This window comes from Camellia sinensis, chromosome 2 (assembly GCF_055761805.1).
Source record: "Camellia sinensis isolate YWXY chromosome 2, ASM5576180v1, whole genome shotgun sequence".
NCBI lineage: Eukaryota > Viridiplantae > Streptophyta > Magnoliopsida > Ericales > Theaceae > Camellia > Camellia sinensis.
Genome location: NC_138962.1, coordinates 188,160,782 through 188,171,728, shown reverse-complemented (window position 1 = coordinate 188,171,728; position 10,947 = coordinate 188,160,782). Strand labels below are relative to the sequence as shown.

At 35.8% G+C, this 10,947-nt stretch overlaps 1 protein-coding gene across 1 annotated transcript; it reads right to left on the bottom strand.

Annotated features, from left to right (window-relative positions):
- Positions 1 to 961: 961 nt before the first annotated feature.
- On the bottom strand, positions 962 to 3,261 carry LOC114292300 (large ribosomal subunit protein eL43). The gene is made up of 5 exons (XM_028236219.2): positions 3,046 to 3,261; positions 1,844 to 1,883; positions 1,591 to 1,679; positions 1,358 to 1,440; positions 962 to 1,194 (listed from the first exon to the last, which is right to left on the bottom strand). The coding sequence occupies exons 1-5, from the start codon at positions 3,046 to 3,048 to the stop codon at positions 1,131 to 1,133; spliced, it is 279 nt and encodes a 92-aa protein (XP_028092020.1). The 5' UTR covers positions 3,049 to 3,261; the 3' UTR covers positions 962 to 1,130.
- Positions 3,262 to 10,947: the final 7,686 nt, after the last annotated feature.

Sequence of the window (10,947 nt, the reverse complement as noted above, 5' to 3'; positions counted from 1 at the left end):
ATCTGTTTGATGTAGCTGTTAGATTATAGATTTAAGTTGCTGAGTAATGTGTTAAATAAGCTATGAAATAACTTTTTCAATTAATTTTTATTTTTTGTTTGTCTACATTTCTTATAAAAAATAATAATAATAATCTATAGTCCATTTAGGTCTTTTTTTATTTTTAAAAAAATAAAAAATAAAAAAATTTAAGAGTATAACCATAAATTAACATATCCACAGCAGAAGCTGATAATCAGAAGGGGTGAGCAGCTTTTCAGAATCAGCTTTTTTGAGTTAAAATAAGCTGTTAGAATCAGAAGCTGTTTGAAATAAATTTAACCAAACAGTCCAAAATAACTTTTTCAAAACTAAAAACCATAAGTTAGCTCTAAAAAGCTGAAACAAACACCCCCAAAGTGTGAAAGACTTGACAGGCAATAGTAGAGCAAGACTGTACAATGCTCCAAAAGTATCAAATAATTTTTGCTTCAACGTGCTCCAAAACCAAAAGTGGAACAGTTTTTTGGCAAAGATGCAAACAAGCTAGCTTATTATCTTATTTGGATCATATTATCTTTCTACTTTTTTTTGCACATTTTTTTGATAATAAATAAACCAAAAAAAAAAAAAAGGCACTTCCCAAAATAGGATAAAAAAAGTGTTACTCTAAAGGACCTATCTGGTACATTTTTTTTAATGTTCTTATGTTTAATTTTCAATTTTAAAAATACAACTAAGAACATGCTTGGCAGGCTCTGTATGTTTTGAAAATTATATTAAAAACAAGGCCCTGAAATTAAAAATACAGTAAAAAAATGTTTGTGAAATTAAAAATACAGAAAAAAAATGTTTTCACTAGTTTTGGTAACAAAATCATGCAGATGAACAAGAAAGAAATCCCATCCCAATTTTGAACTTTCTGACCTAAAAAAAAACACTCTTAGCAACAAAAGAACAAGAAAAGCATAACACAACAAAATGACCCTAAATGATTTGTAAAATAACAAGAAAGTTCATCACCACAAGGAAATTTTGTTTTAATAGTTCAAGGTGCATACCCAGACATCAAAATTGACTAAAAAGAAAATCTCACTCAATCTAAAGCATTTTCCGTCAAGGGTTATACCATTCACGTATCAAGTTCACATCTAGCTCTCAGTCTGCTCCCTCAACCTTCTGATAGTACTCCTAACAGTAACAGCGCTTGCAGTGCTGTCATTTGTCAAAGAAACAACATTAGATTATCTCAATGCATTATAGCAAATATACTAGCAAATGTAGAGAAATATGTGTGGGTATATGTATACATATGACAATGCATAATTAATCTTAACATATGTAGATAATGCATCACAAGTATGTCCAGAATCATTACTTCAATGTGTAAGCACCGCCTGCTTTCACTTTGCCACAGTCCTTGCATCCCCAAATTCCCACTGCTTTCCTTTTCACAGCATACTGTAACAACAAACCTTTAGTTTAGAAAATTGCATGCAAATAGACAGCCTCAATAAAACCACCAAACCTTTGTTTATGAGGATCACAGGCAACAGACAGGACCCAGACAAACTATGATGACAAACAAACAGGAAGGATTTGGAAAATCACCTTGCCGCAAAACTCACAAAAGTATTTGCTGTGCTGACTGACTTCCATCTTCTTAATCTGCTTCCGAAGACTAGCCCCATAACGTGTACCTGAAATGTTGCCACTTGTCAGTTAAGTATGGCAGCCTTTTCTTAACCATATTTTCTTTTGATTTTAATGAAATGCAAAAATTTTAAACAGACACCAAAAAAATAAATAAATAAATAAAACTACAAACAAAACAAAAAAAAAACCCTCCATGGTAAGCACATACCATACTTCCCAACAATACCCGCCTTCTTGGTTCTTTTGGTCTGCATAGAGTGAAGAAGTCATAGTGAAACTACTGCTATGAACCATGGTAACACAAACCATAATGAAACATTTAAGGTTTTAAAAAATAGCCAATGCAATAACAAATAGACAATGCATATAGCAGCAACTCAAAACAGCATTATGAACAAAGTTCTATGGAAACAACAATAAGAAATTTGTATTCTTACTTTCAAGGGTAAGACTAAAAGTACAAGAAAGGAATATGTGCCGTATAGAAAGCACCATCAATGAATGGCATTTCTCCTTGAAGCAAACATAATATTCTTTGATAATAGGAAAGGAAGAACACCGAAAATCACAATAAGCAACATTGGAAGAGTAAGCAAAACGGATCATCTTTTGAAAACAAATAACTCCATAATAATGGCTGCTTTGTCCATATAGGTTTCTTGCAAAAACAGCACAAGTGATTATCAAATATTATTTGTTTATTTCTTTTTATTATAAAAGAAGAGAAAAAAAAAAAAAAAAAAAAGAAGGAGAAAGGATGACATGGAAATAGACCCTTTTGCAAGGCCTATCCAAGTTGCAACAAATCCAACATACCTAAATTGACCCGGAACAATTAACATTTCAGCAACTATCTACCACAATTCACCTACACTGATTCTACTACACACCAAGGATGGGCTACCATCACTATTTATCTTGAAAAATTGTTACACCAGCTTGTTCTCCACTACTTAATCACTACATTTTTGTAAACCAAAAATTTACACCATCTTATCATCCATATCCATAACCATACTAGTATCACTTCTTCCATGAATGTCAAGCATTAAACCCATCAACTATCAAGCCTTTTATGTATGCTGTGTATATGCTGTGGTATTCTACTTCTACTCAAAACTCTTCACACAGCATCACTCTCAAAACTTCTCTCTGCTCAATCTAAAGAGATGAATTCAACAAATAACAATCAGTTTTCATAATTGAATTCCAATTGATCCCATTAATTTATTTTTAAAACAAAATCAATTAAGGAAGCAATATATAAACAAATCTCTAACATTTCCACAAATTCATCAAATTACATGTATAAAATCACCTGTTTTCACAGATATGTTCATAAAAAACAGAACTTTAAGATACTCAGAATCAAGAGAGAGAGAGAGAGAGAGAGAGAGAGAGCGAGAGTACCATCTTGGAGAAATAGGTGGATTTAGAAGAGAGACGAATGAAGAAGCAAAAACCCTAGATTTCAGTCTGAGAGCGGCCTAAACAAAGAGGGTGGCTTTATATCTGCTCTGCTAGAATGCTTCTGGCTTCATATGGGTTCTTAATGGGCCTGTATACTAGACTTGCCCTGCAGACTATTGAGCCTTGGACTGGGGATTCTATTTGACCCCGAAATATATGTCAGCATGTTGAATTCAAATTTATAAATTTTAATTCTTAATATATCTTAATATAAATTTATTAATAAAGATAATACGTATTAAATTTTAAAATAAATATTTTTTTTTCTTATGTACACCCTAATCAGTTATTTCTATTCCTATTCAAATTTCTATATCTTCTTCTTCAAGAGATCAAAGTTGTTTCTTCTTCTTCTTTCTCCTCCTCCTTCCAAAACTTTAATTTATCCTACCAAAACTCACAATTATCATCAATATCATGGTTTTTTATTATTTTGAAACCTTAAACAGTAGAAGAAAGTTTGAACAAAATCAAATAATGAATTAAAGTAATAATTAAAATAATGTTTTGAAACAACCCATCAAGAAAGAGGTAAGTATTCACATTAAAAGGGTTTCACAATTTTTGTAGAGTATCATCGATCAATTATTTTCTATATCATTTTTTTTTTGATAAAAATTAAAGGGCACAGTAATTAAATTAATAATAATATATTATTAGAGTTGTTCTTATTTTGTCATTTAAATAGTGCATTATTTGAGAATTACTCTTTCTTGTTAGTGTCAAATGTTTATGTGCTTATAAGTTTGGTTTTTACTTTTCTCTTATGAATAATTTATAATACAAAAGTTTTTTTTTCTATATTGAAAATTTTTATAATGCTTATATAAAAGTTTAGTTTTTTTCTGTATTTGTAATGCTTTATGCTTATAAGTTTGGTTTTTTTTTCACTTCCCTATATTTGAGAATTATTTTATGTATTGAAAAGAATTGAAATAATTTAGTATTTTTAGTTTGTTTATTATTTATTTTTTGGGTTTACCTTGAGAGTAATTTAAAAAAAAATAATATGATATAATGAGAATAAAATAAAATTTTAAATAATTAAATAGGGTATATTTAAAAATTGGGAATATTTAATATTTTTTAGATGTAAATAGAATCTCTCGCCGTGGACTGATGTGATGGGCCCACAGCCCATCTGGGTTTTTAGCAGGCTTTATGGGCATTGTATGTCTCATATTGAATGAAATGAAGCTGCTTCAGAGCCCATGGCAAACAAAATTTCTAATTGTTTAGTAAAAAGTGTTGAATTCACCCATGTGTGGTGATCATCCAAGTCAAGTTTGGTTGGCAACAATGGGAAGGCAACCAACCAAAGTCCACCTTGGCGGCCACCAACCATCTTGAAGAGTCAAGAATGGAGGCTGCCCAAAGGCTCTCCCACCTACTCCCTCACCTATAAATGGAGGTTGAGAGGAGAGAGCAAAATGTGGAGTAAGTGAGCAAACCGTGAGACAACAAAGAGAGTGAGAGATGTGAGGCGGAGAGACCGTCTCCCTCGGTGTGAGCGAGGGAGACGGGTGAGTGGCTGAGTGAGGAGAGTGTGAGCTCCTCCTCTATTGTAATCTTTCTGTAATCTCCTCATTGGTATAGTGATAACCGGTTACTCTCCCGTGGACGTAGGCATTGGGCCGAACCACGTAAAATATTGTGTCTCCTTGTGTGTGAGTGTGTTTTTCTGCTTGCAATGATTTCTATAAGGTCTTGGGCGGGATCCCAGATCCCAACAAGTGGTATCAGAGCCTCGTCGGTGGCGTTTCGGAACAAAAACAGCGTGTTGTCCGAAACTGCCCAGAAATCAAGTTGCTCGAAATCAGGTTTTGAGCATACCAGGAGCAAGGGCTCGAGAAGAGGAGTCCAACCATATAAAGCAGACACCCAGAGGAGTTGGCACGCGCCCCCACGCGCCGCCTGAAGAAGGCGCGTGAGTCCCAGTCTCGGCACGCGCCGCCACGCGCCGTGAAGGCAGCCGGCGCGTCGGCCCAGTCTCAGGCACGCGCCCCACGCGCGGAAGAAGGAAGAAGACGAGTGGGGGAGGCGCGTGTGTGGCACGCGCGTGCCACGTCAGCAGCCATGTCACAGCCACGTGTCTGCCACGTCAGCGTGGTGTTGACCAGTCAACCAGAGGCAGGAGGAAGGATCCAGTGCTTCGCGGCTACGGTGCAGCCGCAGATCTGAGGCGTACAAAATGTTTTGGCTAGATCGAAGCTATTTGGAGTCCGTTTTTGGTGATCCAATAGTGGTTTCCGACTATTTGGAGTATTCCGGACACATCCGTACGGTCAGATTTTGGAGACGGAGTTTCTGTAAAAAGAAGGCAGATTAAAGTGGCAGACGGCGTTAGGGGCAGTGGACGGAATATTCTGTTGGTACACGGAATATTTCCTGAACTTCTGAAAATTTCAATTTGGCCCAGAATTTTCAGAAAATTGTGGTGTGGCCCAGTTTTCGGGGATAGTTTTCAGTGAGGTCCCTGGAAGTGCAGCGAAGGTTGGTTCTAGCTAAACGGACCGCTCCGGACGCAACCGCGAGGTCAGAAAAGTGAAATTCTGAACGGTTTGGAAAGATTGTCAAAACATGGGAGTTTGTCATCTTCAATACTCGAAGGAAGGTTGCCGGATATTGTGGAACGCTGCGGATTCACTGAAGAGGTTAGAATGGGCAGATTCTGACCAGATTGGACAACCAGATACAGATTGAGATAGATCATTGAAGACCAGAGGAGATCAGGCTTGATCAAATGGCAGATCGAGGGAGATCAGGATTGGTCAGGGGCGATCAGAGGATTGCAGACATGATTATCTCAAGATCAAAGGTCTAGGAAAGTTCTGTCAAAAAGACACTGTCTAAGGAGACTGGTTCTTAAGTGGGACCGGTTGTGACCCCACCAGTCTTTCCTGGGAACTTTCCTGGTTGTTGAGGTGATCGGAGGATCTGGTTCAATCAAAAGAGAAGACCATTCATCGACGGATAGATGATTTGGCAACCAGTACAGGCTCAGGGAAATACTGTGGCTGTTGGAGCTACTGTATACGAGAAGGTACTAATGGTATGTGGACATGTAGAACAATAGTTGCAGAGGAGCATACTAAGCGCAGAAGTACAATTGCAGACGTGCAACAGTGCAAGGGTACGCTAGAGTGTCGTACAGAGGCGCGAGAAGAGTGTGCAGCAGCGGGTTGTTGACAGTTCACAGGAACTTCCAGACAGAGAAATTGAGACAGGTAAAACGCAAGAGTGCGTGCCAAGGAGTGGCAAGTCTTATTTCTCTATGGTGGTTTCTTTAGTTCCATGGCAGCGGAGGATAGAGTTGATGCGGATCTCTCAGGCGAGCTCGACGCAAGGAGACCAGAAGCCATGGGTGCGAGCACTATGCACGGAGTTGCATAATGGTAACTTGTACAGACCGGTGGAAGTTGTCTTGACAGAAGGGCTAACTGTCAAACATCAGTACGGACAAGTGAGACAGAACCGAACATCAGGGATTGCAGCACAGACAACAAGCGTATGTGGAAACGCCAGGAGGTTGTTCAGAAGTGCAGAAGGGCAAAGGCTGGTTGTTCAGAAATAAGCTCCGAGCAAGGAAACTTGAGGATGTTGATGTGTCAAACTCTGAAGTTTTCTAGTTGCTCCAGTGTTCATCATGCAAGGAGTTGCATGATAGTCAAGGGCATCCAAGCAGGGGGTGTAGGACATCCAATCAGGGGGTGTCAGATATCTTGGTTGCGCAAGTTCAAGCATAGCAGGTATAGACATCCGAGACAGGAAGCATGGAAGAGATCTGTGGGAGATAGGAGCAGTGGCTCTCTCCAAATCAGAGAGTGGTGTGAGTTGAGTTGAGGATGTCGGATTCCCTCCTCCTCTTGTATCTCTGGTGTTTTATCTCTAGCTTCAGGGGATGCAGCGTCTCAGTGAAGAGATGCAGACTATGTTGAATTTGGGCGTGACAAGATTAGCAGCAGTGTGTGCAGTGGATCACCTCACATGGGTTGAGGGGGTGATTTGTTGAATTCACCCATGTGTGGTGATCATCCAAGTCAAGTTTGGTTGGCAACAATGGGAAGGCAACCAACCAAAGTCCACCTTGGCGGCCACCAACCATCTTGAAGAGTCAAGAATGGAGGCTGCCCAAAGGCTCTCCCACCTACTCCCTCACCTATAAATGGAGGTTGAGAGGAGAGAGCAAAATGTGGAGTAAGTGAGCAAACCGTGAGACAACAAAGAGAGTGAGAGATGTGAGGCGGAGAGACCGTCTCCCTCGGTGTGAGCGAGGGAGACGGGTGAGTGGCTGAGTGAGGAGAGTGTGAGCTCCTCCTCTATTGTAATCTTTCTGTAATCTCCTCATTGGTATAGTGATAACCGGTTACTCTCCCGTGGACGTAGGCATTGGGCCGAACCACGTAAAATATTGTGTCTCCTTGTGTGTGAGTGTGTTTTTCTGCTTGCAATGATTTCTATAAGGTCTTGGGCGGGATCCCAGATCCCAACAAAAAGTACTATTGATTTAAAAAAAATTCGATATCATCTGGAATTAAGAATAGAATTATTAGAACCACACAAGAATTTCACAGAATGAAAGACATATACATAAGATAAAAAAATGAATCTCACATGTAGGCTCTATATATATGTGTCTTTATTATAAAATTTCTCTCTGTAATTAAATTTCTCTTATTAGAAACAAAACTTTTGTGTCTAAGATTTGATTTAGGGATGGTAGGTAAGAAGATTGTAACTTTTTTTATTTCAATTATTATTTTCACTATTTTAGGATAATTATTACAATATTTCTGAATCATGATTTCAATTATTATTTTTACTATTTTAGGATTAATTATGACACAATTTCTGAATCATATAAACTTGACCTCTACAAATGAAATAGGTCGAGTCGAAGTTGTCACTATAACATAACAACAATGCTGGGGACCTCTAGTGAGGGGTGACCCCCAGCACCCCCCTCCACGTGGGGGGCTGTGAGAACAAGCTAGAAAAAAAAATAAAAAAATAAATTTTGAGCCAATCAAAAAACAGTGGAGGTGCTAGGGTCACCCTCACGCGCGAGGATCCTCTGAAGTAAAAGCCTGAAGTTGATCTCCTAGAGTGATCCAATCCAACGGCTGAAATTAAAACTAACCAAAACGACATCGTTTTGGTTAGTAAGTTGGAAAAAAAAAATACAAAAAATTAGCTTTCTTTGCTCGCCTTCTTTCTCTTTCTTTCTCTCAGAAAATCACACCAGAGAGGAAGTTGGAGACATTTGGGTTTGCCCCCTCTACCTCCCTTCTCCCCAATTTTCTTTCTTTTTTTTTTCCTTCCCAAATTAATCTTTTTGTTTTTCTGTATATAGTACAGCAAACACTGTATTTTAGATTGTTGTTTCTCTCCAAATTTTCGAGTTGGGTAAAAAAAATGATGCTAATCTGTGAATGCAATTGTCTGTACACTCGTTCAACAAGTGTTTGTGGATTTGTCTAGCTAAGAGTGAAGAAATCTAGAGAGAGAAACAAGGTGAGAGAAAGGGTGGGTGGTTGAGTGAGTTGTCTTATTTATAAATAAAAAAAGGGCCTATTTCATGAGTTTTGGGGGTTTTGTTGACAATCACAGTGGTGGTGCTATATCTATATCTATATATAGATTTAGATATATATATATCTCTTTCTCTATCTATATCTATATATACTCTACTAGATCAATCTTTACTTGCTCTCTTGTTTACACTGATTTGGGTTTGATTGTTTCTAATTTTTTATTTATTTTTTTTTTGGAAGCAAACAAGTATGGAGAGTTAAGGAGAAGCTACGAAAATTTAAGAAAATTACGATACTACTGTTGAAAGAAGAAGTAGATGAATTTTTTTTTTTTTTCAACTTATTAACCAAAATAATGTCATTTTGATTAGTTTTAATTCCAGCCATTAGATTGAATCATTCTAGGTGATCATTTCAGCCATTAGTTTTAATTTCACGCCATCCCTACTAATTGTTCACCAACAAAATGATCCTGCAGTCATGGGATGACTTGATCTGTCCTAATAATGATAAAGGGTCAAAAAAAGCACCCAAAATATATAATAATAAATTAGAAAATGACATGTCTCACAGTGCCCAATGAAGTCTCTTTCTCTTTTTTCCTTTTCTTTTTTTTTGCATTGAAATAGTCAGCCATGTGAGGGAAGCAAATCAACATGTAAGCTCATCTGACCCGTTTTTCATGTTCCTTCAAATTATGGTGGTGTGAAGTCCTCAAAATCATGGAGAACCTTTCTAATTTGAACAACTTTGACTTATTTTTATGTAATTTTTTTTTTTTAACAACTTTCCCAAATTACCAAATTTAAAATTTTACTCTTTTTATTAGGAAAAAAAAAATAAAAATTCACTCCAATTGGCATCCAATTAGAGGTTGATTTTGGTTGACCCATCTTATATCCACTTTAGAAATCTATTGATATTTGATCAATTTAATTAATTGTATGGATGTTCTAATAAATTTAATAAGATGAACAATTCAAATTTTTAAAAAAATATTTTTTTCAAAATGCAAAAATTGATGTTTTTATTTATTTTAATTGAAAATAAATATAAGCTTTTGGGTTTTGACTTACTTAGCCAAAATCAAAAAATTATAGGTCCCACAGCCAGCCTTTTTGTTGCTGGTAGTAACACATCACATATTATTATTCTTCTTCTTTGTTAATTAACATTAATACAGATAGAAATGAAACACTTTGCACAAGAAATGTGTCTGATATCATTTTTTTCAATTATTTTTTGTTTAACTATTATATTAGTCTATACAAGACACAAGAAAGCAAAAATATTAATATAACTTAAAAAAAAGTCACTAAAAATAAACTAATTAAAATATATATATATAACTCTTTTAGTTGGATGCCAAACACTACTTATTCTCAGTGTTTAACTCAAACCAACATGTGAAGTAACTTTTGTAATGCAAGTTTGTCGTAATGTATCAAGAAAGTGTCTAACTTGACATTTAAATAGAGAGCAAGAACTACAACTTAGATTTTCCTCAAATTAAAAAAAAAAAAAAAAAAATTAGAGAAAATTTGAAATGGGTGACTTTTTAATATTTTTGTCAAAAATTTTGAAAAAAAAGTTCATCCATATACCTCTCTTGTGTATATCTATAATTGGAACAATCTATCTCGTGGATTCCATAAAAAATACAAAGCAAATGATAAACTTAAATTATTTATTTTATAAAATAAAATACGATTTATTTTTATATTTACAGTTATCTAATAAAATTAATTTTTTTTTACAAATAACGTTTATTTTAAAACTTACAAAATAAATGATTAAATTATCAATATGGACCTGAATTGAGACTAAATATATATATATATATATATATATGAAGGGAAAAAGTGTTGGTGGGCAGCTCATTACCTACCTTGTTCACCGTACTAAATCTTGGTAAACTAATTTTCTTAGAACTCAAAAATCAGGTAGTATTAGAAGGTTCTGTAGTTTATAGCTGCAGTACCAAACAAAAATAGAATTTACAGAGGGGAAGCCAAAGAAAGAGAAAATTTTCAATGTAAGGACTCTCTGTCTGAGAGAATCCAACCATTTGAACAAATTCAGGAAGAAGCAAAGACTTGGTAAAATAAGTTTTTTTTTAATTATTGTTTGCTCATTTTTATCTTCATCTCTTTGTGTTTTTCATTGAATTCTCATCTCTCTCTCTCTCTCTCATGTTTTGTTGTTTTTTTTTCTCACCTGGGTCATTGAATCCCTCCTTGGTTTTCCATTTGTTTATGCTTTTTTCCTCTTAAATTCTCACAGTTTCCTTTGAATTCCTATCTGGGGA

What these genes read in the sequence shown, in the direction of transcription:
- LOC114292300 (XM_028236219.2), bottom strand. An exon ending in GGGTATTGTTGGGAAGTATG is followed by an intron (nt 1,680 to 1,843) that starts GTATGTGCTTAC and finishes GCAACATTTCAG; the next exon opens with GTACACGTTATGGGGCTAGT. An exon ending in GGCGGTGCTTACACATTGAA is followed by an intron (nt 1,195 to 1,357) that starts GTAATGATTCTG and finishes GACAAATGACAG; the next exon opens with CACTGCAAGCGCTGTTACTG.